The sequence below is a fragment of the Phocoena phocoena genome, chromosome 15 (assembly GCF_963924675.1).
Source record: "Phocoena phocoena chromosome 15, mPhoPho1.1, whole genome shotgun sequence".
In the NCBI taxonomy this organism is placed as follows: Eukaryota; Metazoa; Chordata; class Mammalia; order Artiodactyla; family Phocoenidae; genus Phocoena; species Phocoena phocoena.
The window spans coordinates 62,279,395-62,307,025 of NC_089233.1; the positions used below are offsets into that span (position 1 = coordinate 62,279,395).

A 27,631-nucleotide genomic window follows, 5' to 3' on the forward strand; every position below is an offset into this window, starting at 1 on the left:
TTTTTTTTGCGATACGCAGGCCTTTCACTGTCGTGGCCTCTCCTGTTGTGGAGCACAGGCTCCGGACGCGCAGGCTCAGTGGCCATGGCTCACGGGCCCAGCCAGTCCGCGGCATGTGGGATCCTCCTGGACCGGGGCACGAACCCGTGTCCCCTGCATCGGCAGGCGGACTGTCAACCACTGCGCCACCAGGGAAGCCCAGCAAAGAGCCTTTTTAAATTGAGGACTTGAGCCCATTCAAGTGAGTTTCTCAAGGTGGCTTCCTTTTTGCCTTCTGAGATAGGAAGAGTCCACAAGTCCTCCTGATTTCCATCTGTCTAACCCTGCCATGTCCTCAGAGACCCTTTCTGGTTTTCCACAGGACCACAGATTTCTAGGAAGAGGATGCCCCTCATCCCAGCTGGAGGTGATGGGGTGGGCTGGGACAGAGGGGTAGAACATGGGCTCCAAAGTCAGACAGAAATGGGTCCAAATCCTGGCTCCACGTTTTACGGCTGTGAGACCTTGAGCAAGTCACTGTCCTCCCCCAAGAACCTTCTTCATCTGGAAAATAGAGGTGATAACACCTCTATTTTCTCCCTTCTGGGCCTTGCTTTGCTGATAAACTGGAGATGGTCTTTTTCCACTCTGCCACTTTGCTGTGTCAGAGTGTATATCTTTGATTCAACAGCAAACTCTCTCCCCACCCCTAACTGAGGTTTCTACATACCTGTTTGGCAGGGGAGAGGAGATCTCTCTCTCTCTCTCTCTCTCTCTCACACACACACACACACACACACACACACACACACACACACACACCCCTTTCCCCCTCTCTGGCTCCATGCAGGAAGGGAGCACAGGCTGGAAGGAGAGGAAAGGGGGCAGGAGAGGGTTACCTTGACTGATAACTATTGCAAGATGGCCCCCTACTCTCTGGGGAGACAAAAACTGTTTACAGCTGAGTCTCATGGGCACCTTCATGGGGGTGTTTCAAACCTCCATGTCGGGCCTCCCAAGCTGCAGCTCCAGACGAGGGTAGAGCTTCTCCAATGGCTGACCGCCCTACATGCCACCCCCAGCCCCTGGTTCTCTGGCAGCCTTTCCCCACTGCCCAGGGATGATAATGGGAAGGACTGAAACCAGCCCCATTCCAGATCCCCCTTCTGCAGGGTCCACACCAGGCCCTTGGAAACACACACACACACACACACACACACACACGCTTTGACCCTGTCCAGAAGGAGCAGAGAGCAATAATTTTTCCCTCCCGGAAGCCACTCTGCCCACAATGACATCAGCTCATCAGCCTGTTTCTCTCAGGAAGAGACAGAATCCAGCCCGTCGTATATCCCAAGTCCAGGGTCACACCCCTCTAGGTGCGCACTAGGGGTAGACACCCCTGCTCTCCACGCTGAGACAGTGGGAGAAGGGACCACAGCTGCCTCCTAAGAAGTATCTTCACCAATCTGTCTCCTGTGTCCTCTTGACCCTTTTATCACCTCAGTCTGGGTCAGGAGCCTCCACGTGAGGGACCCAAGAGCTGTGCCACTGCCTCTTGGTCACCGGCTTGCACTGTGGTCTGGCTCTTCCTCTTGGTTTACAGCATCCGTGGAAGTGTGGTGCCTCAGATGACACTTGTGTTTTGGGACTTGCGGAAGCGCCAGCGAGGACACTTATTGATGGGCAGCGGTCAGGTAGCTTGATGCAGATATTCTCTCTGAATTAGGCCTTGAGGGTCAGTAATGTGAATATTTCAATAATCATAATAGCGTTTCCCATTTACTAAATTCTCTGATGTTCCAAGCATTTCACATTATCTTATATGACCCTCAAAACAGTCCCATATTACAACTGAGGAAACAGAAGATCCCAGAGAGGAAGCCATTTTCCCACAGCCATACAGCTGATAAGGCCCAGAGTAGGGATGTATCCACGTCTGATGGATTCCAGCTGCTTCCCCTGCCTGCTGCCCAGACAGGGCAAGACGGCGTCTTCAAGGGGGTGGATGAGGCATCCCAGGAAGGGGACACAGCACAAGCAAAGGTCTGGGAGCTGGAAAGAGGGGAGGCCAGGACAAAGAGGCCCTGAGCAGTCTGGGGATTGGTGGGGGCTGAGTGGCACTGAGGGCAAGGTTGTGGGTTCCAAGGGTGTGGGTTCCAAGGACAGAGGCGCACTGTCCATGGGGGGCAGCATAGCCAGCTGGAGAGCCCGGGAGGAGGCATCTGCCTCTGGAGATGCGCCCAAGGGAATGGCAGGCTCCCTCCGGGAGGCCGCTCTAACTCCAGAAGCATCTCATCTTTAGGTGTTTGGGGCCGTTGGCGCGTTGCAGACATGGCAGGATGGCAAATGCTCTTGCCTTCTTCGTCTTGACAGCTCCAGGGAGGGGAGACCAGCCAGGGCCTGGCCATGCACTGTGTGACACCACGGCCCTCGCTGCCCCTCTCTTGTCCACCTGCACACGGAGACAGCATTCAGTACCGGCTCTCCCAGCTCTGAACCACGATCCCAGCTTCTAGACTGAAGCCAGGAAGCAAAGGATGATTCCCGAGATTATGCCAAAAGGCCCTGTTTGGGTCCAACTCCCTGACACTAAGCTGGAGTCACTGGGGAAGGACAGAGTAGCAGTGAAGACTGTGTGGTCTGGACTATACAATACACTCAAGTCCCAGCTCTGGAAGCCCTGGGCATGGACCTGGAGCAAGGCACTCACCTCTCAGGGCCTCGGATACCCTGGGTAAACTCAGGGCTGCTGACACCCACCTCTGGGTGAAGTGAGCCAAGGCACCCAGGCAGTGGGCGAGAGGGGTCCCGCGGCGCTGTTCATTTGTCCCCTTGGTTCACAGCCATGACTCACTCATTCACCCCGTGAATACTCACTGAGACTTCTGAAGGCACGGGCAGGGCAAAGTTGGTGCAACTGCTGCGGAATGAACGAATAAGAGCACAGGCTAAGGGCTGGGTGAGCGCGCACCTCAGTTCACGCTCTCAGCAGCCTGTGAGGGAGGTGCTAGCATAATCCCCATTTTACAGATGAGGACATTGAGGCCCAGAGAGGTGAACTGCCTTGCCAACAGTTACACAGCAAAGAAGGGGCAAAAGTGGGATTCAAACCTATTCTCTTGAGTGAATTACTTCATGGAGATGTGTATTCCTAAATCCCAGGACATATTTAGGAATAAGGGATGGGCAAGGCTATCCTTTCCATCCCCCAGGTTAATTATTTGGCTACACTATGATCGTAACCTGTCTGCAAAGGCTCATCCTATTCTAAGCAATAATAACAGCAACAAGCACTCACATTTATTGAGCACTTACTCTGTGCCAGGACTTCCAGTCCCTGTCCTCTCAGCACTTGAGGAGGCAGGTGCTACCATTATTCCCATTTCACAGATGGGAAACTGAGACTCAGAGAGGTTAGGGAACATGCCCTGAGTCACAAGGCATGGAAATAGTGGCACCAGGACTGAAACTCAATCGGTCTCAGGACGCCCTGTGTCCGCCAAGATATCCCTAGACAGGTTATGAGGTCAGAGTTTCGGTTTGAGTGCTGGCTCTGCCGTTTGCTGGCTGGTGAAGCCGGTACCTCTGTGGCAAAGTCAAGGTAACAATGCTGACCCTGGTGGGAATGAGACTCCATTGATATGACTGATGTAAAGTCTAGGGTGGCACCTCCACGTTATAGGTGCTTAATATGTCATCACTGCTCCTGTTTTCATCCTTGTCCCCACGGGAGTGGCCGCCCAGGAGGCAGGGAGCCCCTTGCAGAGGCCACACTGTGCCCGGTCCGGCTCCCCTGCCACATGCCCCCAGTGCCCCACCCACCCCTCGCGTCAGCCAGATCCTCCTTTCTCCAAACCTCAGGAAGCTGGAGTTCGAGGTGGGGCTGTGGTTCACCAGATGCCACAAATATTTACCTTTGGAGACCAGATGCAGAGGGTGTACAGGATATAAGGCTGGACTTCCAGACCCACTGCCCAGGTGAGGAGAGCAGCAGGCCGACGCCTCCACGTGTCCAGGTAAAAGGGTAGGGAAGGGGCTAAGGGTCTACGTCACCAGGAAGGGACTGAGCTGGAGACATCTGTTGGGGTCAGGTCAAGAGCAGGAGGGAGGCCTGGCCCCGGTGTAAGATCCCTCAGTCCACTAGGACCTCTGAGGGTCAGGGCCAGGGGTTAGAGAGGTGCCCAGCTTCCTCACCCAGAAGACCAAAGAGCAGTGATGAGGGACTGGACTGGCCCAGTCTTTCCCTGACCTCATCCCCACGACATTAATCCACTCTGCACACACCAGCTGCTCTGTGGCCAGCCCTATGCTGGGGTGATTCTGGGGATAAGGACTATGAGACAGTCCTGGCCATCAAGAAACTCCCAATATGGGCCAACATGGTACATGCTGTGCTCAAGGAAAGCCCAGGGACATGGTGGTGGAGGACAGTCAGGGAAGGCTTCCTGAAAGAGGTGATATGTTGGTGGAGAAGCTCAGTAGAGGTTGGCTGGGCCAAGGAAGAGAGAAAGGTATCTCACGCAAAAGGAACAGCATAGGCAAAGGCCAAGAGGTGAGGTGCAACGTGGTGGGTATGTGTATGGTGCTTGGATTTGTAGAGGAGACAATTTTCCACAAGAGGGGAGGCTACCATCCTCTTGCTTCCCTGAGCACCTCTGATCAGAAGAGGACAGAGGGGTGTGAACTGATAATGAAGGCAAAAGAGAATCAAGGTATTTGAAAGAAAAAGACAGTGGGGTGGGGCCGGGGGCTTCCCGGGTAAAAGAGCAGGGTGCAGGCAGGGCGTCACCGCTGTCTTCTGACTCTGACTGCAGGGTGGCTCCTTCTGACCCTAGTATTAGCAATAATAACTCTCATCGTCGGAGTAACAGCTGACACTCATTGAGTGCTTGCGGCATGCGGGGCCACAAAGGGATGGTCCTACTTAATCCTCCCAAAAACCCTGTCATGTAAGTATTATTATTATTACCCCTCACTTTATAGATGAGAAAACTAAGACAGAGAGGGTAAGCCACTTGCTTGAGATCACACAGCAATGGTAGAGGCAGGCCTCCAATTCAGGTCTGTCTGACTCCCAGGCCCATGATATTTCTCCTCCACCCTCAGGTCTCCTGAGACTCAGGGATGAGGGTCCTATGACTTGACAGGGGTCCTCGTGGCCCAGACCTTCCCAGATTAGCAGGCTCACATTCTCCCACTATTCCAGGGCTCCCAGGGACCATTCATTCATTCAGCAACCATTTACTTACTAAACACCCACTGTGTGCCAGGAACTAGGCTGCCTGGTGGGGACACAGTGGGGTGCAGGTAGACCCAACCCTTCCTCCCGGAGCCCTTGGCCTGGTCAGGAAGGCAGATATTGAAGCGTTACTGCGAGTGCGTCAGAGAGCTCACGCTGCGCCAGCTCACAGAAGACACTCGTCATCCAGATGCCACGTCTGTCTGAGGCAACAGGAAAGCCGGGTGCTGAGCCAAGCAAGAGCCCAGGTCTCTGGGTCAGGATCCTCCGTCCCTCCAAGCAGGACCGCCCATAGGAGGCAGAAGGGTGCCTGGGGTCAGAGCCAGGGTGCAGGCTGGCGAGCTCAGGATGAGGTTATAGCTGCTGATGCTCCACACCCCGCAGGGGACAGAGCAGCCCAGGAGCCAGGACACCCCAAGCTCCTCTCCCAGGAGGCACCCATGGGCCTCTCCTCTCTCTTTCTGCCTTTCTCTTCCTGGCTCCAAACAGCCACCTCCTCCCTCCTCAAACCACTGAGTTTTATGAATTAAGCAAAGAGCTTTCCTACCACTTTGCATCTTACCTGAATTCTCATCTCCCTCCGGCCCCCAAACTTCCGGTCCTGGGCACATACCAGCCCCCAGGGTGACATTTCTCCAAGTGTGGTCCAGGCTCCCTGGTTGCAGGAGAGGGAAAGCTTTACAGAGAAAGGGACACGTAAGCAGTTTTCAAGAATGAACAGGAGTTCAGCAGGCAGATAAGAAAGCAGGAAGAGCAGGGCAAACGCACACAAAGGAGAGAGCGAGGTAAGTTCTGGGAACTTCAAGCAGCTTGGAAAGACTGGAAATTTGTAAAGCAAGAGGGGAACCCCAGGAAGTGAAGTTGGCTGAGGAAGTGAAGAAGCAGAAGTGTTTTGTCCTGAGCACTGTTTTGTCTTGTAAGAAAATAGCTAATATCTTCCAAGTGCTTGCCATGCGAAAGGCACTGTGCTAAATGCTTTCTAGATATTAACTCATTTAATCCCGACTCCATGAAGTAGTGGTTATGATACCCATTTTCCAGATGAGAAAACTGAGGCACAGAGAGGTTAAGTTGATTGTCTAAGGACACAGAGACCCAGTAGGGCTACAGAGCCCACTCTATTGACCATCTCACTAAACAGCCTCTCCTGGACTCCATGCCCCAAGTCACCAGGCGTGGTGGGCCTGGCCTGGGTCTCTCTGCCCAGCTAACAGGGCCCTCTATGCTCACCCCAGGTTGTGCCATGGGCCACCTGCCCACCCCCAAGAAGATGGCCAGCCCACGGACCTTCACCTTCCTCTGTGGTTTGCTGGCAGCCAATCTGGTGGGAGCCACCCTCAGCCCTCCTGCGGTTCTCAGCCTCGGCCCAGAAGTCATCAAACAAAGTAAGTCTTGGCCGCCCAAGGCCTCACCACCATAAGGCAAGGGGGCAGGTAAAGCAGCCCTCCAAAGGAGGGAGAGAGTTCCCCATCACCGGGGGTATGCAGGGCATTGTTGGGATCCCAGGTCTTGGGTGAGACTTGATTGGGTGAGTTACAAAATTTGGGAGTGTCTACGATCCTCAAGAGTCCATGATTCCAAGATCCCCTTCTTCTTAAATTCCACGATTCCAAAACACACTACTCTGAGGTCTCGTGGCCTGCAGAAGGGGTGTGCGGCCACTCCATGCGAGGATGCAACTGCTCTCCGGCTGCTCTCACTTAAACCCCTTTGCCAGAGCACCTCTTCTGAGTTAGGCCCAGGGTGCAACTAGTCTCCAGAGCGAAGACCCTCAGCTGGGAGTCTGGCCGCCTGGGCCACGGGCACAGCTTTATCACGCTCCAGCTCTGTGGCCCTGGTAACTCCCTGAGCCTCGGTTTCCTCCTCTGGAAGAGGCTCCGCCTCCCTAGGTTGTTGGGAAGTAACAACAACCTTCTTGTTACAGGAAGTAACAAGAGCTTAGTGGCCTCTACAGCTCAGCTTCTCAATCTCAGCACTGCTGACCTTGGGGGCCGAATACCTTTGTTGTGGGTGGCTGTCCTGTGCACTCTAGCTGTTTAGCAGCATCCTCGGCCCAGCTGTGACACCAAAAATGTCGACAGACATTGCCAAGTGTCTCCCAGGGCACACTGCCCCAGTTGAGAACCACTGCTCCAGTGTTGTCCCCTGAGAGGGAGAATATCAGTGGGCTCTGGAGGTCCCACTGGAGCAAGTAGAGACCAATCCTCTGTATGCAGTGGGTCTGGGCCGCATCTGGATGGGCAGGGATGGGTCAGGTCCTGCAGGGCCAGACAGGCATTGTAACCAGAGGAGGGAACCCCTAGGAGGGATGGGAAGCAGAGAGCTCTTGACACTCTTTGGGGAGGCATATGTGCCTTGGGCCCACACTGAATTGCAAGCATGTGGAATTTCAGCCAGAAGGAGCTTGGAGAAGAGCAGCCATTTAGGTTCCCCAGCAGCAGAGTCTGAGTTCAGGAGCTGTGTGCAGGTGGGTTGTTCTGGAGGTGATCCCAGGAAATGCCTGCAAGAGAGCGGGAAGCAACTCAGGTAAGGGGAAGCCAGTTACCACCGGGAGCTGCAGCTCAGTCCTAGTGGGCATCTGCGTTAGTCAGGGCCAGTCAGGAGCAGAAACCACATAGTAAGCCCAACGGATGGGTTTGTATAAAGAATTATCAGCAGGAATTGGAATACTGGAAAATTGGCTAAAAGGAAAAAAAGTGAGAACGCCAAATGAGACCCTAGGGATTGGGATGCAGTAGGGAGCTCAAATCCAAGTAATGAAGAAACTTGGAGGAGAGAATCCTCCCCAGAACTCATGGGAGGAGCGTGTTGAAGCCCCTTGAATGGTGGGGAAAGTCCCTGAGCTGTCCAGGGTGAGAGCTGGTCCACGGTTGGCAGGCTGAGGCCACCTGGCAGAGAACTGTCTGCCAAGGAGCAAATGGATTTCTTTGGGAAGCAGCCCCTGGACAAAGGGATTGCTGTTGACTCACTGGGAAGTTGTCCCTGGGTAACTGCCTGGAAGGGAGCTGGGGTGCCCCCAGCACGGGCTGCCCATGGGAGTCCACTCAACTCACAGCCTGAAGCTCTGGGAGGTGATGCCACTGGAGTCTGGCAAGAGGAGCACCAGGGCCAGGAGGGGAAGCTCCTTCCTCCCCCACGTCCCTCCAGAGCCTCTACTGACTGTGCTGAACAGTGCGCCAGCTGGCAGAGGAGGAATATTTACAGGGACCAGCTCCATTGTCACAGGGCAGGCAAAAAGGCCCACTTTGTCTCTGAGAGGCACCAACACACAGGGACTCTGGGATACAGTGTCCCCACGGGGCGGCGACACACCTAAGTCATCCTGCCCGAGGGTGGAGGGAGCTGGGGTATTTATACACCAATTCCCGTCAGTCATTGGCTGAGGTTTTCTTCTGGAGCATCAGCTCTCCAGCACTCTGACCTGCTCGGCACACAAGTCAAATGGGCTCCAGCTGTCAGGAAAAAAAAGTCCAACAGTGACCAGAACCCAGGGGTCCTGGCTCTTCCTTTCTCTACTCAGCACCTGGGGCTCTTTGGACAATAGGCCCATAGGGTATGGATGTCAGAGAATCATTAGCAAGTGAGTTTCAGCAGCAAAACGGCCCCAAACAAGGCCTTATGAGCTCCCTGCCTCTTGGCTCCAGAGTGTTTGCCCCTGGCTAGGGAGAGAGTTGCAGGTCCACGTGCCAGGTGTCCTGGCCAACACTCCCGGCAGAGGCTGGCAATGTTCAAGGGTGTGAATGGTCCCACCCGTGCCCAGCCACAGTCTTCATGTGAAAGCGACCCATCTGGACCATCGTCCTCCAGGCCACATTTACCCAGTGGAGATGATCAGAATGGAGCCATCCATAGCCTCACCTTATATCCCAGTCCACGTAGCCCTGTGTGATGTCCCCTCCCAGCCTGGAGCCCCCACCAAGCCATCCTTCTTGCCCCCCCTGCTGGACCCTAATCCCTGGGATCTGTCTCCAGGGCTGACACAGAAACTGAAGGATCACGATGCTATCAACACCCTGCGGCAGCTGCCGCTGCTCAGTGCCATGAAGAAGGAGTCGACCAGGGGCGTATTCAGCAGCCTGGTGAGGTCCATCCTGAAGCATATCATCCAGTAAGTGGAGCAGAACCAAGTCGGGAGCTAGCTCTTTGCCCACACATCTGCCCGGGACACGCTTTGCACGCTCCATCAATCGGTCAACAAGCATTGGTTGGTATCAGCTCTGTGCCTGACCGTGAAGGATGGCTCAAACAAAGCCTCTCCCTCGGAGGCTCCCAGAGGAGTAACAATAACCGTAAGAGAGTGACCCAGGAACCCTAAGGGGGGTGACCTCAGAGGAAGGTCACCCGGTGTGGGAGGGTGAAGGGATAAGGCGATGCTTCTCAGTGGAGGGGACAGGTGAGCCAATGACTCCATGCTCACCAGGAGACAAGAAGAAATGGCATTCCAGGCAGAGGGACTGGCCTGAGTAAAGGCATGGGGAGGGGGAGGGGAGGGTCAGAGTGGCTGGTGCTCAGACCCCAAGGCCAAGAGGGAGAGACCGGAAGGCCAGGGCTCAGATGGTCTTACAAGTCAGCCCCAGGAGCTTGGATTCATCTCCTAAGTGATGGGGGAGCCATGGAAGTGTTGCGGGCAGGGGAGAGGAGAAGGATGGGGGCAAGACCGTGCTGAGGAGGAGTCAGCACACAGGGCTTGGGTCCAGCTGCTGGCTGGGCACTGGGGGGTTGGAGACAGGAAAGATGGAGGGAAGCTGGTCTGGGGACGATGCTCAGTGAACATGAGGCATGAATCTCATCTCTCTCGTGTCCCATCCAGGCTGAAAGTCACCTCAGCCAGCATCCTCCAGCTGCAGGTGCAACCCCTACATGATGGCCGGGAGCTGATGATCAATGTTCCCCTGGACATGGTAGCTGGATTCAACACGTGAGTGTCCCCTCAGTCAGGCACAGCTGGCCTGACAGTTTCCTCCACTCATTCTCCCCACCCCCATCCTCCATGCAGGTGTCTGGAAAAGAGAGTTCCAAGCAGAGGAAAGAGCAAGTGCAAAGGCCCTCAGGCAAGAGTGCACTTGCCTTGTTCACAGAACGGAATGAGAGCGGGGAAAGGGGCCAGTGAGGTGGTGCCCCCGTATGCATCTGGGGCCAGATCGTACAGGGCCTTGTGGGTCAAGGTGAAGACTTGGTTTTACCAAGCGAGATGGGAGCCGTGCAGGGCTCTAAGCAGAGGAGGGACATGACATGATTTCACATTCTTCAAGAAGCCCTCTGGCTGCTGTGTATGGGGGCAAGAGTGGAGACAGGGAGGCTATCCAGAAGCTACTGCAATAATTCAGGAGGAGACAATAATAGCGTGGACTGGGGTTTAGGAACAGGAAGGTGGTGAGAAGTAGACAGATTCCAAATATGTCTCGGAGGACACAACAGGATTTCCTGACAGATTGAATGGGGGCTCGGGGTGGGGCGGGAGGAGAGGGGAGATTGAGGGGTCAAGGTAGCATGGAGTGGCCAGCAAACAAAACAGGGAAGATCATGAGAGGAGAGGATTCGGGGAAGCATCCATAGTTCAGTTTGTACATGTTAAACCTGAGATGACTGTAAGACATTTGAGAAGTGAGTATAAGTTTGGAAGCTACTGACATATGCAGAGGATTTAAACCAGGAGAGGAATCCAGAAACTGAGCCTGGGACACAATGAAGTCAACAGTTGAGGAGATGAGGAGAACCCAGCGAGGAGCCTGAGAAGGGAGGAGTGAGAGCCAGGAGACAGAGGTGGAAAGCAGGCTTGGCTTGATCCAGCCTGAAGCTGGGATGGAGCTCACAGCATGGGGCTCCTCCACTCCCAGGCCCCTGGTCAAGACCATTGTGGAGCTGCACATGGAGGTGGAGGCCCAAGCCATCATCCGCGTGGAGACTAGCGAGAGAGACCACTCCCGCCTGGTCCTCAGCAACTGCTCCAACACCCACGGGAGGCTGCACATCAGCCTGCTACATAAGTGAGTGTGACCTCCTCCCACTGGGCTCCTGGCATGCCTGGGAGGGAAGCCAGGTGGTGTTCTGGCCCCGTGTTACAGATGGAGAACATTGAAGCCCACAGAAAGAAAAGGACTTATCTCTCCTGACTCCTGATCTGGAGCTCCCTCCAGGAAATCTGTGATGTCAAAGAGAGCTCAAGATATCAAGGGTGAAGTGATAATGACGGGATGTCAGGCATCATGCCAGAAATTGGGGCAAACTTTTGAAGGTGGAGAGGAGGCTCTTTCCTAGGCCCCTCAAACCACACAGGTAGACTAGGGTGGAGCCATGGGTATAAACTGTGGAGTCAGGCAAACGTGTCTCCTTCATTTACTGTCCAGGTGACGCTGGGCAAGTCACCTCCCCATGCCTCACCTTCCAGGCCACAGTGAGAGGATTAACAGGGCAGCGGCGCTAAGCACTCAGCTGAGGGCAGGGCACGCAAAAGATGCTCAAAGACATGGTGCTTCCCTCCACCTCTCCTTAGCAGGAGGATGGGGGGGGATGCCAACTGCCCTCATCCCAGTGTCCAGCACGAATTCCTAAAGACAAGCCCCAGGCCCTGTCCCTGAGAACTGTCTGCCACTGTCTACACCAGGCTCAGGGTCTACCCCAGCCTTGTTTCTAATAGGCCCTGTGCCTTGGGCAAGTTCCTTCCTCCTCTGGACTCAGTCTCCCCTTCTGTAAAACAGGGGAGGGGTGATCATCTCTGACCCTGCCTCATCTCTCTCCTCTTCTCCTCTTGGGAAGGCACTCCTTCCTGCTCAACTCCTTAGCTGACAAGGTCATAAGCCTCCTGGTGCCAGCCCTGCCCAAACTGGTGAAAAGCGAGGTAAGTGGAATCAGAGTCTCTCTGGCCTGTGAAGCCTGCGCCCCCTGTGGTTGGGGATGGAACTGCACGCTGGTGCTAAGGGACCTGTGTTTCCTCGAGTGGGAAGCTTCTGGGCTTGGGTCACTCTTTCAGCAGTGGATTCTTGAGGTCAAGGTAATGAAACTCCCCAAAGTCAGCCAGGGGACCTTGAACAGTGATGTGCTGATAAATTGCTTACAATTGACTCAGGAGGGGTTGGTTGAAGGAAGGGAGCTCTGATTTGTAACATTTACTGATTTCCTTGATGTAAACACCCCTTCCGTTGCCAATTTCAAGCTACTAGTGTGATGTCACTGAGCAGAGTCAGGAAGAGATGCCTGGTAGCCCACTCTTGTATGGCATTTCCACCATGCAGATACAATAGATGTAAATAAGCTAAGAACAATAGATAACAGCAAAATAAAACAAAATAATTAGGAAGTAATGAGTTTTGAGTTTTCATTGACTTTGATCTTAGCATAACTTATTTAATTGTAAGTTTATACAACTTAATTTTTAATAATGTCAGGTTTAGCACCAAGCTCAGATATTCCTAAAAATTTAACAGTTGGCCCTCGTAAATTGGTCCAAGCTGGCTCGAGCGCACCAGGGCCTCACACCATCCTGGTTGTGTCATCAGGGGTTTGTCACCCACCAGGTCTTGTTGCACTTATTTTTCTTATGTTTCTTATTCATAAACACCAATCCATCTCATTTTATATGTCCCTTCAATGTCACAGGTAAACTAAAACTCTATAAGTTGGATTCATCCACCGTGACCATTGATTTTCACTGTAAATTCCAAGATGTGTTCACAACAGTGATTCTCCTGGGGTTAAAAACACCTTGTCAGGGACTTCCCTGGCAGCCCAGTGGTTAAGACTCCACGCTTCAACTGCAGGGAGTGCAGGTTCGATCCCTGGTCACGGGACTAAGATCCTGCGTGCCGCATTGCGCTGCATGGCCAAAATGAAATAAATAAATAATAAAAGCACCTTGTCAAATAATTAATATATTTTTAATAAAAAATCTTTTTTGAATGGAAAACACACTATTATAACCAAAACTTTTGGGAAAAAAATACCCATAATCCTTCAACCTTAACTTGGCGGTTATTTTTTCTTTTGCATGTTGTTTTCCAAATCTCCATCCACGTGCACTCAGATTTTTATGTGGCTGCACTCGACATCAATATTATTTGATACCCTCTACAGTATGTCTATTTCCTATGCCGTTGTATGATAATCATAACTATTTTAATAGCTGCACCGTATTTAATACTTCTTAAAACCATTCCAGAGAGCCTTCTGAAAGGACTTTGAAAGTAAATAATTCTGTAAAACTTAGCTTTACTTATGTGAGGTACTTTTTCTCTTAAGAAATTTTTTTTTCTATTTAAAGGTGGAAGTTTCTTAAAGTAGAGCCCAGCTGGAAATTTTTTCCCAGCCTCCAGCAAAATCATATTTTAACTGGCATTATACTTTAATAGCTAAAGATGTGTCTTCCACTAGAAAAGATGGCAAGAACTTGGGATTATAAAATGTTCTTTGCATGATATCTGTTTTTAAGGGTGAAAAGCCAAATAAAGTGAACAATTTGAGAAAACTGGCATTCCATTAATCATCGTGGTTTCCCACCATGAATCACTGGATTTGAAACTGCAGTCCTATGAATATTTTACTTGGCATGAAGGGAAAAAGGCGCAGCATGTTTAAATCTGGCAGGAGCCCATCTAGAAAATGCTGATGCCCCTTTCAGTGTCAATATGTGGGTCCCAATCCCAAATGCACATCAGAACCTCTTGGGAAGGCTTTTCAAAATACTGATATCAGGGCTCGACCTGAAAGATTCAGATTTAATTGGCCTGGTGGGGCCCTGGTATCCCAGAGGATCCTAGCTGCCCCAGAAGAGGATTCTAATATGTAGCCAGGGTTGAGACCCAGGGGTGGAACTGAAGGAAGGGGAATTGTGGGAGAAGATGCAGAGGGTGCCAGCGACACCCTTCCCATGAGGAACAGGCAGTGAATGCTGGGAGTCTCTGAGCTCAACTCCTCCATCCTTCCTGGGTTCAGGGTTGGCAAAGCAGCTGGAGCAGGGAACAGGATTTTCATAGGAAAAATTAACATTCGTCAAAGTGCATTGTCATTTCTCGAGAGTAGCAATGGGTGGTCAATCAGAAGGTTCTTCACCGGGGAAATTGTACCTAAGACAAAATGACAAAATCTCAGAGCACTGCCCTGGAAAACAGGCCACCTAGAGCAGAGAACAAGGCGTTTGGGCCCCATGGTCAAGTAAGTCAATTGTTTAACTTCCTGCCCAAGAAGAACAGCTCAGGCCAGAGGTTGTCACTATGGACATTGGGGCCCCCTAATTCTTTGTTGTGGCGGCCATCCTGTGCATTGAGGGATGTTTAGTAGCATCCCTGGCCTCCACCTACTAGATGCTAGTAACACTCCCCCTAAACTGTGACAACTGAAAATGCCTTCAGAAATTTCCAAATGTCTCTTGGGAGACAAAATCCTCCCCTGCTGAGAACTGCTGCAGTTTTGAGGGGAGAAGAGTTTGGGGGACAAAGAGATATGTTGGAGCTAGAAACCCACAGAGGTTGTTCGCAAGTCTGGTTGGGTCTGTCTTGCTGGCCTGTATTCTAACCTGACACGTGGAAGGAAGTCAGTACCTAGTGTTGACTCAAGAAGTGAATGAAGGAACGCATTCTCCATTTCCCTCCTATGGAAACGTGGGCTCTTGTGAACAAGGTGAGTCTGAGGGGAGGACAGCTGACAGGACAGGCACGCCCTGGACACAGGGCAAGGGACAAACCATTGCAAAAGATGCCAAGTGACACCAGAGGCTGTGACAGGCTCTGAGCAGTGGTGATGGCTGGGGACGTAGATGCACCACTGAGTCCTCAATCCCATGGGTGCAAATCTGGCTGGCCGTGGGCACAGGGATGGGACTCAGCGCGGGAGGGCTGGGCATGGGTCACTGTGGGGCTATGTGCTGGCCCCTGGCTGATGGAGGCCCTGCATTTGTGCTGTTGCAGCTGTGCCCTGTGATCAAGGCAGCCTTTGAGGACATGCGTGAGGACCTCCTGAACCTGACGATGGGTAGGTGCGCTGCTCTCTCATACCTTTCTCCTTGACCGCTGAGCTGGCCTCCAGGCCCTGGCCCTGCCCAAGGCAGGCCTCCCCCCATCAGGCTTGAGCAGCAACTTGGCCCAGGAGCCAGTGAGACAAGAATCATCGGATCCCTGCCCAGGATGAGCAGACAGGAAATCACCACAACTGTGACTTCATGAGCACACAGTATGTGCAAGGTTCTATGTGAGCCAGTGGGTGCCCCAGATAAACGCAAGTTCAAATCCCAGTTCTGCCACTGATTTGCTCCATGGCTTTGAAAAAGCCAACTCCACCTCCTTATTCTGTTTCCTCATCTATAAAATGGGGTTTATGCAGCCCTACCTCACAGAATTGTTAGTGAGGCTTAAAAGTTTATGGGAAAGTTCCAGATACATAGCAGGTTCTCTGCCTGGCACAGAGAGGTGCTTACAGATGTGTGCTGGATGGGTGGATAGATGGATGGATGGATGGATGGATGGGTGATCAGAGACTACTATGGGCTACTAGGGAAGAAATAAATTGTATCCTCAGATCACTCACAGTGAAATTCTGAGTTCTTGGACCCCTCAGAGAGGGAATTGGTAGGAAGAAGAAAATTCTACCATCTACTCTTTTGGGATCTGAAGAGGTTCATTCAAAGCCACCAGAGAGGAGTGGAAAGAAGAGAATGGAATCAATAGGCATTCAGCACCCATAGAGCACCTGCTTTGGGCCAAGCCCTTGGGCTGAGTATTTTATATACACTATCTTACTGACTCCTCAGACAACTCCATGAAGTGGAGTGGATCATTACCCCACTTCACAGATAAGGAAACTGAGGCTCAGAAATGAAATCATTTGTCCAGGTCCACAGAGGAAATTAGTGATAGGGGAAGGCTTTAACCCAATTCTTCAAGTTCCAAGTGTGGTTTAATTCAGATTTGAGCCAACTTTACTAGGTACCAGTCCTGTACAACCTATGAGGCAGGTATACTACTCTATCCCCATTTTAAGATGAGGAAACTGAGGTTCAGAGGCAGGAAGAAGCTAGCCAAGGCTGCTGGGGCTCCAACCCAAGTCTGTCCGGCTTCCCTGCTCCCCAGGGGCAGGGCAGGAGGTCTCCCCGAGGAGTAGGCAGACCAACGACCAGCTTCCCCGCCCGCCTCTGCGCCCCTCCCTTGTCCTCTCTATTTTCCGCCCGGGCACATGAGACGCCACCGCCATCTGGCGGCCAAGTGGGGAATCCCAAGGCAAACGCACGCAATCCCTAGCACAGACCCAGACCCTGGGGCGGGGTGCAGATCAGTCTGGTGGGGGAGGTAGACAGGTATAAGCAGTAGGTCAGTTTTGTTCCAAACCAGAACGTTGGCATAGGACCGACTGGGTTCAGATCTTTTCACAGTATGCCCTTGAGCAAGTCACTTCACTTTTGTGAGCCTTGCTTTCCCCATGTGTAAAATGAGGGTAATTGTAGGACCTACTTCCTAAGGTTATTGTGAGGATTCCATGAGCTAACACATGTAAAAGTTTAACACATTACCTGGTGCTTGATATATGCTCAATAAATGTCAGTCAGTATCATCATCATCTTTTTTTTTTTTTTTAGATGTTGCGGATAGGAGTTTATTAATTTATTTATTTTTGCTATGTTGGGTCTTCGTTTCTGTCTGAGGGCTTTCTCTAGTTGTGGCAAGCGGGGGCCACTCTTCATCGCAGTGCGCGGGCCTCTCACTATCGCGGCCTCTCTTGTTGCGGAGCACAGGCTCCAGACATGCAGGTTCAGTAGTTGTGGCTCATGGGCCTAGTTTCTCCGTGGCATGTGGGATCCTCCCAGACCAGGGTTCAAACCCGTGTCCCCTGCATTAGCCGGCAGATTCTTAACCACTGCGCCACCAGGGAAGCCCCATCATCATTTTATCATGGTCCTTATCGACATCATCATTACGCCTGCCCCTCCCCTTACTCCACCTCATGCAATAATGCTGTTCCAGCCCAAAGCAGCCCCAAACCATCCCATCCAATACTGTCCTCCGCCCTCACAGAACTTTCTTCTTCTCCCTGAGCAGTGCCTGTTTCTCTCAACTCTGACCATCTGGAGTTTGACTTTATGTCTCCTGCCATCGACCATAATGTTGTTCATCTCATCCTGGGGGTGAGTGTCATGGGACCTCAAGGAGAAAGTGGGGACATCACTGCCCTTCTCTGACCCCCAAGGGTCAGACACCATGGGTCTGTTTCAGGGGAGAAAAACGCCACAGTTAGGACACACAGGCTGATTTAGAAGAATCTCAACAGGCTGAATGTGTCCCATGTAAACCATTCTGATGGAGAAAAATCAGCAGCTGGAAGCCACACACAGAACATGGACCCCAGTGACCTGATTTCCTCCAACCCTGATTTTTCCAGTCAGGGTCCAGAGTGTGTGGGGTTCTTGGCCTTTCTTGCAGGCAAGCCCCTTCCATTCCTCAAATATCTGGTGACCTTGGACAAGAGCGCAGGATGGAGACACATCATTGAGGATCACACAGACCTAAGTTTCTCTCCCAGCTCCACAGCTCCCTGGTGTGTGACTTTGGGCAAGTTTCTTCACCCCTCTAAGCCTCAATTTCCTGATCTGTAAAATGTAATAACAATGGTCACCAAGGAGAGGAAGAAATGAGGCTGCATGGGGCCTGGCAAGAAACCAGTAACCATCAGTTCTCTATAAAATGTGGAGCCTCCCACCCACACTGGGGCTGGACGCCCTCAGGGACCAGTTCAAGCAACGGAGCGTGAATCTCAGACCAGTTTTCATGGATCCTCGGAAAACAGCAGCATCAAACATTTCCATCCGTTCTGTTGCAGTCTTGAATTTTCCCTTCATCTAAAGTGTTTGTGAGGTATCTGAGAAATTGAAACCTAAATGCCACATAAGACATCTAGATTTTTTAAAAATCAGAGATTACCTGAGGGGTGCAAGTGCAGTAGATGTTGCTAGGCACCTGAGATAAGTCATCATCTACAGCAAAGCACTGAATGCCAGACTGAGTTTCCTGGCAGCAAATGCAAAAAGGGAAACAAGCTGAATGGTGTCATTTCCTTCTAGGTTATTACTGGATACGTCGTGGAGTTAAAGTTCCCAGACAACTTTCTGCTCTGTGTCTCCTTAGGCCAAGTTGGTGGACTCGGAAGGAAAGGTGACTAAGCTGTTCAATGACAGTGTGGATTCCCTGAATCTGCCCTCCCTATACCACAGCCCTTTCAGCCTCACCATGAGGAAGGATACGGTGAATGCTGCAGTAGCTGCCTTGCTCCCTCCAGAAGAAATCATTGTCCTGTTGCACTATGTGGTAAGCCTCAGCATGGGACAGAGCGTGAAGCCACCTCTGCCGCATTATGGGGATTTCCTGAATCAACGGGGACACAAGGACCCCTAAGCAGGCACCATCTGTCAGGCTCAGCTTACATACCTCCAGTGATGGAGAGCTCACTCCCTTCTCGAACAGACCCTGCCTCTGAAATATAACTCCAAAGCTGAAAACCTCCCTGTAACATCCAGCACCAGTCCTAGTTCTGCCCTCCTGGAACCTGAAACGTCTGCTTCCTCTACCAAATAACAGGCCTGTCCAAAGGGCATTTTAGATTCTGACTGGCCCTGGGATGGTGATTGCACCACCGCCGTCCACTGCAGGACCCACGGCAGACATCACTAATCTCTCGGGGCCCTCCTTCCTGTTGACCCTGGATGCTGACACAGCCGCAGAATCCTGATCAACCCAGCACAGCAGAAAACCACCCCTAGTCAACTGGAGTGTGCCACCTCACCGGGGTGACCGATGGGGAAATCGAGGCCCAGAAGGGGATAGGTTGGCCCAAAGTTAGGGGAGTGGGACAGGACTTCAGATCAGCTGACAGACAACAGATCACCAAAATCTCGGGGATTAGAAGTCAGGGTGAGGGGCTGGGATGACAAGAAAAGGGGAGTGGTCACCAGCAACCACATTCATGACTATAGTAAGAATTCGGTTGATTCTCTATGTCCTCTGAGAACAGGGAGCCAGCCGCCCACAGACCCACGAGCACCACCAACCCACAATAAAAGTCCAGGCCGGCGGGGACTTCATTCTCCACAGCCGCTGACATAGGGGATGTTTCCCACCAGGGACTGACATGTGCACTGGACCACCAGGTCCTCCCAGCTTTTCTGGGGTTTGGGGGATCCCAGCAGTGGGGCTGCTGGAGGTGTGTCTCCCCTCTCCCCACCAGTGGACCTGCTCTGGCTTCCTCTCTTCCTTAGCTTCCTGAGACGGCCCGCAGGCTGAAGTCAAGCATCAAGGTGATCAGTGAAAAGGTTGGTCCATTTGCCATCTGCAGCCTGAAGGGTGTTTGCTGTGGTCTGTCTACTGGCCTCTGGGGAGTAAAGTACGTGTGGAACTGCTCTGTCCTTCGAGCACTGGTGACTGTAACAGACTGGTCCCAGTCCTCACGGATATTTCAATCTAACAGTACAGTTTGACCTGAATCAAATAATTACACAGATAATAATTCAGTTACAAGTGTGGTGACAAAGGACAGATTCTAGGGGTTATGAGAGCACTACTGATAGAGTCTGGGAGATTAGGAAGGGCTTCCCTGAAGGGAAAAGTATTCCAGATATAGGGAGAAGCAAAACCAAAGGCTGTGAGATGGGGAGAGCAACAGTCTATTCCAAGATCTGAGGAAGCAGGGAGTCCAGGAAGGTTGACAGTGGCCAGACCACATGGGGCTGCATGGGGCCGGCAGGCCATGGTGAGGCACTTGGGAGGTCACATGTGGGTCTGATGTCCTTTCAGGCAGCAAATCAGCTGGGGCGCACACAAATCGTGAAGATCCTGACTCAGGAGACCCCAGAGCTCCTTGTGGACCAGGGCAATGCCAAGGTGGCCCAACTGATCATACTGGAAGTATTTGCCACCAGTGAAGCCTACCGCCCCTTCTTCACCCTGGGCATTGTGAGTTCAGTTGTCTGAGACGTTGGCAGCAACCTGGGGGACACCCCTGTCCACTGTTCCTGTTCACCCCTCTTGCTTTGCTAAACCTTTCCACCACTCCTTTTATCTCAGAGGGATAGGGGAAGGGAATTCTGAACCAAGAATCAGGAGATTTGGGGGCCCAGCTCTTTATTAGTCAGGATCTTTGGGCAGAAATTTAATTCACATGCACAAAATGAATTCTATTAGCTCATATAACTGAAAAGTCTAGGTCAAGATAGCTTCAGGAATAGCTGGATCCAGGTGTTCAAGCTATGTCATCTTCATTCTTCTCTCTTCCCTTGTTTTTCTTTGTGCTACCTTCATCCTCAGGCAGGTTATCCCTTCATGGAAGTGCCCCCAAGCTACATCAGGCTTATAACCTATCCACTTGGCAACCCCAATGGAAAAGCTTCTCTTTCCCAGTAGTTCCAGCAGAACTTCCAAACCTGACTCTCATTGGCTGAGTTAGGGTCAAATGCCCACTCATGAACCAACCAGTGTGGCCAGAAAAACGAAGTATGTAAATTTTCTGAGCTGGGACACACACACACAAACACACAGGAGTGGGGGATTGGGTTTGGCTCTATCCAAACCACAGGGCTGAGAGGGAAAGGGGTAATTCCTCTTCTGAAATATGAACAGAACTAAATCAGCTCCAAGTAAGTTCTTAATTGATTTTTGCAGTAACCCCAGCAGGTCAGATCTCAGAGCTTCTATATAGGGGGACCCTGTGCGTAAAGGTATGGGGCTGGAAGTCATCAAAGGGCAAGCCCAGTAGGAAGGTATCTTAGATGGGGCCCTTAGAAACAGGCCCGAGACAAAGACTCATAAAAGTGATGTATTGAGGGAGAGCTCCCAGGAGAAGGACTGAGCAAGGATGTGGTCTCAGCTGGAGGCTCGCTTCTGCTTCACCCCACAGAGAGCTCTGGAGCATGGTGGCACCACAGAGTCGAGCCCAGGCTGAAACAAGAAGGTTGGCCTTTTGTTCCCCCTTGTCTTTCGGTTGTTGGCCATAACTGCCCCCAGAGTAGGCACAGCATAACCTCCCAGCAAGGCCGCTCCGCTCCAGCAAGGGCAGTTCCCCAGACAAGGGGAAGGCTGGGCACTGCTAGCAGCTGCGTTCAGCTGAAGAATGATACCCCACCCAAAAAATGGACCTGAGCGGGCCACCAGCTGCATGCTACAGAGGACAGGGAGAAGAAAGAGACGAGGCAAGGTTCATGGCTGGGCCCTGGATAAGTGAGGCCGAGGAATCTGGACATCACCTGGTTGTTGGAGGCTAACGTTACACTCTCCTTACAGGAGGGTCGCTGCATGTCCTGTGCAGGCTGTCCACACGCCACGTCAGCGGGCACCATTCACACAACTACAGGAGGCACAGTGCCCTGGTTTCCTGTGTGGGAGGATACTCTGAGCCCCCAACCAGCAGGGGAAGTAGACTGCCCCTGGCCAGCCTCACTCCCTGGGGACTTCCCCTCCATGGCCAATGGCAGGCACTTTTCAAAAGGTCACCAAGCCCAGGCCTGCAGGAGAAGTTTGTTCTCTGGGTGCAGCTGCCCTGGAGCTGGAGCCTGGCACTTGGGCTCACCCCAGCCCATGGGTCAAGATGATGGATATCTTCGGCACCTACGTTTGAGGCCTGGCTTAGTTTCTGACCTTTCCAATAATAATAACCGGTTAAGATTTACCATCCTGTCTGGCCCTCAGTTTCCTCACCTCTACAATGGGGTAATAATAGGACTCACTTCACAAGAGTCGTGAGGATCAAAGGAGATGATCAGATAAAGCTCTTAAAACACCACCTGACACACAGTGAGGGCTCCGTGTGTACTGGCTACTGTCACCATTGTCATGATCAGTAATCCTCTGTGCAGTCTCTTCAATGGGGAGTGGGTACAGGTACCAGCCCAATAAAGAAGGAATTTGAGGCCCACAGCGGTCAGACCCTTTCCCAAGGTCACAGCCAACAGCTGAGATTCAGACGGTGTCAGCTTGGTCCCAGAGCCTCCTTGCAGAACCCCACACTCTACACCTGACACATCCTCTAAATAAATGGGGCCTGGGTTTCTCTTGTTGCAGGAAGCCACCTCAGAAGCTCAGTTTTACACCAGAGGTGACCTACTTATGCTCAACTTTAACAAAATCAGGTAAACATGAAAATCACTGTGAAGATTCTGGTGATGAAAATGAGTCCTGTCTGGTGACCACTGGTTTCTTTAAACACCCAGTGTTCTGAGCCTCTGGGGTGACAGTGTGAGTGAAGGCTGCTTCAGGACAGGCAGAAAGGCTGTCTTGCCGGGACCGTCCTACTGTCAAGGACTGAGTGTGAGAGAAAGCAGAGAGGGACATGGCCTTGCAGCAGTCACGGGGCAGGCTGACCCTGGCCACGCGGGAAGGGGCCGCCCAGCACCATCCCCTCGGCCTGGGGCAGCCCATTTTGGACATCAAGAGAGTGGCAGTGACAGTCATGCCCAGATGCTGAGCCCCCATGGAGCCCAGCCCAGCAGCACATGGCTCCCGCTGCCTCCTACAACCCTGCCTGTCCTCCCCTCATCCCACCACCCTCCTGCTGCCCCAAAGGGAGTTCAGGGCTTGCAAACTGGAGCCTCCTGGGACAAATCAAGCCCATGGATGTGTTTTCATCAGCCCACATAGGGTTAGGTTTTTTAATATAAATTAGTCGCCAACATATACAAATCAGAATATCTGGCCGCCATGGCCTGCATTCCTACATGGCAACAAACAGTGGAGCTAGGAATTAGGGTACCCCCTTTAGAAGGAGAAAGAGCTCCTCAGTCCACCATGGTCCTCACTCCTGAGGGTGATCTTTCTGCCTGCTCTTTGGGCAACTATTTGTTTGCTATCTCCCCCTGCACCCCCCATGCATTACAATGTAAGCTCCGTGAAGCAAGGATTTTATTTGGGTCACTGCTGTTCATCCAGAGCCTGCACCGTGTCTGGTATACAATAGGTGCTCAGTAAGTAGTTGGTGAATGAATGAATGGGACTCCGAGGGACCAGCCTCATGAGCATCTTCTGTTGCAGCTCTGATCAGATTCACCTGATGAACTCAGCCATTGGCCTGTTCAATGTGAGTATGAACAGATTTTCCCTGGGTATGCAGGGGATTGCCGAGGATAGTCCATCTCAGAAGCAGACATTGCCCAGGATTTGCTTTGAACAAGGTCCCCACGGGCAGCCCCATGGTGAGCTGGCCAGCCTCCCCGATCTCAGCCTCAAAGTCCAACCTCCTGGTTCAGGTGTTTACTGAGCACCTACTGTATGCCAGACACAGCTGAGAATACACACATTCACAAATACACAGATACACACAGACTTCCCTTCTGTAAAGTTCTGACCCTAAATCAGAAACAAATCTCCTTTATTCACATCTCATTTTGCTCATATACACTCACCTCAGTGGTGACCCTGGACAGCCCCTTCCCCCCAGTCCTCAGTTTCCCTGAGTCAGACTGAATCAGAGATCTCAAATTGGTTGAATCCTGTCTTCTGCTGTGGTGGGGTATTTGTTTCTATGTTTTGGAGAGGGGCAAATTTTCCCACCCTTTTGTTATTTTAATTTTTTTGACAAATTTTTTTTTTGCGGTACGCGGGCCTCTCACTGCTGTGGCCTCTCCCGTTGCAGAGCACAGGCTCCGGACGCGCAGCGGCCATGGCTCACGGGCCCAGCTGCTCCGCGGCATGTGGGATCTTCCCGGACCGGGGCACAAACCCGTGTCCCCTGCTTCGGCAGGCGGACTCCCAACCACTGCGCCACCAGGGAAGCCCGACAAATATTTTTTAATGGGGAGGTTTCCACATGAAAATCAGGACTTCTGGCTTCCCTTGAGAAGTCAAAAACTCGGGAAACAGGGTGAAATTCCCTTGGAGAATTCTGCTGAAACAGAGCGGTGGAGCCCTTGAGATTGGGGGCAAGGGATGCATCCCACAAACGTACCCCAGTCCCCTACCTGCTGGATCTAGGGCCACCTGGTTTGTGCCCCACCCCTCCCCCCACAGCCTGTCTTGTCCGTGGAGCCCTTCCTTGCAGTTCTGACCAGTCAGGAACCTGAGATTCAGCATCTCCACAAGCTGCGCTCACCACAGGGCGGGACTGTGCCCATCCTAGCAATGGCTGGGAGGACTTCAGATTCTCAGCCAGGGTGATGGGGCCCCTTCTCTTTCACAGCCTGAACTTCTGAAAGACTTCACCAACAAGATCCTTGCCTCCGTCCTGCTGCCAAACGAGAACGGTGCGTCCCTTTGCTGTCCATCCCCCTGGTCCCCAGGGCATTGAGGGCAGGTGCTTTACTTCTCCTGCCTGTGTCTCCATTTGGGGCCCCTTTCATTTATTTTCCACCTATCCTCAGAGCCTAGTTCTAATTCTGCCTCCTCCAGGAAGCCTTCCAGGTCACCCACCTGGAAATAAGCTTTCCCATCTCCAGCATCCCAGCCCAATTCCTTCACTCATGCCAGAGCCTAGGCATGCATGGCAATGTCCCAGGCTCACAGGGCTGACAGCAGGAGAGAGACAAGGTGGAAACAGACAACTAGAGCACACCCAATGTGCCTCCGATAGACCCGGGCTCAAGTGCTGATTCCCCTTCTTGCTGGCTGCCTGGCCTTGGACAAGCTGCCTTATCATCCTGAGCCTCAGTTTCTCCCTCTGTAAAATGGGAAAATAAGAGCACCTTCCTCAGAGGCATAAAGGAGAAGATGTTTGTATGGGGGCAGAGAGGGGGTGCCTGATACAGTCAGTGTTCAACAGTTCTTAGCCTTTGCTGTTGTTGGCTGTTATTTGTGTCAGTAGTGGAGGAAGCCAAGAGAAAAGGTTGGAATTATTCCCGTTCAGCCCCAGGTCTTGGGGATGGGGAGAATTGGTAACCTCTGACTTTTGTCATGTCTTTGTTTTATTAGAGTAAGAAATCTCAAAGCATAGGCACGTGTTGTGGATGATGGGAGGCCCTGATGTTTCTTGAGCAGGAGCAGGAGAGGATGTGAGGGTACCTTTTGGAGCAGCCAGAAGCTGGGGCTGGAGACAAAGAATGGGGAGATGAGGCTGGGTGGACGCTAGGGCTGGAGAACAGGGAGAGGCAAAAGGGGCAGTCTGAGTCGGGAGTGCCACGTCGAGGAACTGTGAGCCTCCCACAGCTGCCCAATCCCACCCCAGGCCCACCATTCTCTGACCACACTTGTGATTTCAGGCAAATTAAGAACCGGGATCTCAGTGTCAATGGTGAAGGCCTTGGGATTTGAGGCAGCTTCGTGGTCCCTGACAGAGGTGAGTGGGGTTAAACATACAGTCGCAGGGAGAGCCCAGGGATGGGAGGTGGGTGCTGCTCTCCAATCCTGGCCCCTCTGGTCACTTATGGGGGACCTTGGGCAAGTCCCTTCTCTCTCAGGGCCTCATGTCCTCATCTGTAAGCGGAAGAGGATGGCTGTCCTAGCCTGGAGTCATAAACCTCCAGCCTTTTCTATCTTACCTGTCATCCCACCTGGCAGAGGGAAGGGTAGGAGGCTTTGTTAACTGGCTTCAAAGGCAGGTTGACGTTTGACTCATTTTCAGCTGCCCACCCTCCATGCTTCAGCTGGCTTTGATGGAGAATTATGACAGCATACTGTGCACGATACCTAGGCTGGGTCTAGACTCGAGGACCAGAGGATCAGTTCAAATGCTAACTCTGCCTCTCTCTCTAGCCAGGGGCCCTCAGGCAGATCCTTTGGCCTCTCTGAGCCCAGGTTCCTCACCCATAAAACCAGCAGATGTCTAAATATACAGGCCATGCACTAATGAACTACATACAATGATTCAATTATAATATAAGCAGTTTATCTAAGACACATACTGCATTTAATTCATGTTGGATGGACACAACAGGTGTCCATCCAGCTGGGTGGCTGAAGCTTAGTATATTTCATGTATCTCTTATTAGAGGGCATTTAGCGACTGTCCTCTTTTTTTTTTTTTTTTTTAATCAAGTTGCAAAGCATCATTTGCAGTTTGGGTTAGAAAGGTATCATTTCACGCTTTGGATCTGCTTTTTCCAAATTTCCTGTTTTGCTCTATTAATTTGTTTTGGACTAGCAACACACTGATATCCTTTTTATAATAGCCTTACAATATAATATGTTTTAAAATCTAGTCAAAGGAATGAATAAACGGATAGATTTGAGGGAATTCCCTGGCGGTCTAGTGGTTAAGACTCCGTGCTTTCACTGCCAAGGGCCCAAGTTCAATCCCTGGTGGGGAACTAAGATCCCACAAGATGCGCAGCATGGCCCCCCAAGAAAAGGATAGATCCGAGATTAAACAAGTATGGCTTTAAAAAAGTTAATGGTAGAATCTAGGTGATGAGTATACAAGTGTTCACTATAAAATTCTTGCAACTTTGCTGTATATTTGAAAATTATCATAATAGAATGTTGGGGGAAATCTAATAGGCTACATTCCTTGCGTCACACTTAGTTTCCTCAAAAAAGGCAGAGTGTTGTTAAAAATTTAGCTGCCTGGGGCCCAATGGATACAGCCAGGAATCTACATTTCCCAAAACTTCTTGGGAGTTTTGTTGATCTGCTGGGCCTGGGGACAACAGTCCTATATAATCCCAGACTTTGCACCCAGATACTTTACCTGTGCCCCAGGCCCCTGCATGGTGTCACTGTTCACACACAGATGCTCCTGCTCTGACCCTCCCAAGAATATTTTATGAGTGAGTTCAAGGTCATGACCCCCAATACCAGCAGTCACCTTGTGGAGGATAAACTAGCATAAACCACAAAAAGGCAGAATGTTAAAAAAAACTTTTTTGACTTTTCTCCTCCAATTCCAGGATGCCCTTGTGGTCACCCCGGCCTCCTCGTAGAACCTCAGACCATCTTCCTCTCTCCCAGTGAAGACTTGCACTGGAAGTGTGGACGCCAGCTCTGTAGACTGGCCCTCTCTGCAATAAATAAACTTGTCTGTGACTCCTGCAGTCTGGAGTGTGTCTTCGTCCCAACTCAGGGGTCATTTTGCCCCTGGCAGGCTTAGGGACTGGACATCCAGGCCACATCTAGGTCATGTTCAGGCACATCTGAGCCAATCTGAGCCATGTCCAAGACATGTCTTGGTGATATCAAAACACACGTGGACAGGGTCCAAGGTTTTGGCCACCTCCCTGAGCGACAGGAATAAAAAAGCCAGTTGCCCCCTCCTGCCTTCCACGTCAGCTTCTAGACCACCTATGGTGGGACAACCTCTCTGGTGGGTACGCACATTGTGTTGATCTTGGTGATGTGGTGGGTCGGGGGCTCGCTGAACAGTGTGACTCTGGAGGCAGGATTTGAGTTCTGGCCTGGACCCCTCAGTGGTTGCTTGACCCTAAAATATGGCTCCCCGTCTCTGGGCCTCCGCTTCCTTCTCTGTAAAATGGGGAGAATCTTAGTCCCCACCTTGGAGGGCTGTGGTGAGGATGAAAAGAGAGAA

General features: G+C 51.8%; 1 protein-coding gene across 1 annotated transcript; it reads left to right on the forward strand.

The window, feature by feature from the left end:
* The first annotated feature begins 6,491 nt into the window (after positions 1 to 6,491).
* BPIFB1 (BPI fold containing family B member 1) lies at positions 6,492 to 27,029 on the forward strand. Its single transcript, XM_065892748.1, has 15 exons — positions 6,492 to 6,606; positions 9,194 to 9,329; positions 10,032 to 10,139; positions 11,059 to 11,208; positions 11,978 to 12,059; positions 15,121 to 15,184; positions 17,242 to 17,327; positions 18,325 to 18,504; positions 19,452 to 19,505; positions 19,987 to 20,145; positions 22,246 to 22,313; positions 23,212 to 23,257; positions 24,356 to 24,419; positions 25,371 to 25,447; positions 26,997 to 27,029. The coding sequence occupies exons 1-15, from the start codon at positions 6,492 to 6,494 to the stop codon at positions 27,027 to 27,029; spliced, it is 1,422 nt and encodes a 473-aa protein (XP_065748820.1).
* The last annotated feature ends 602 nt before the right edge of the window (positions 27,030 to 27,631 follow it).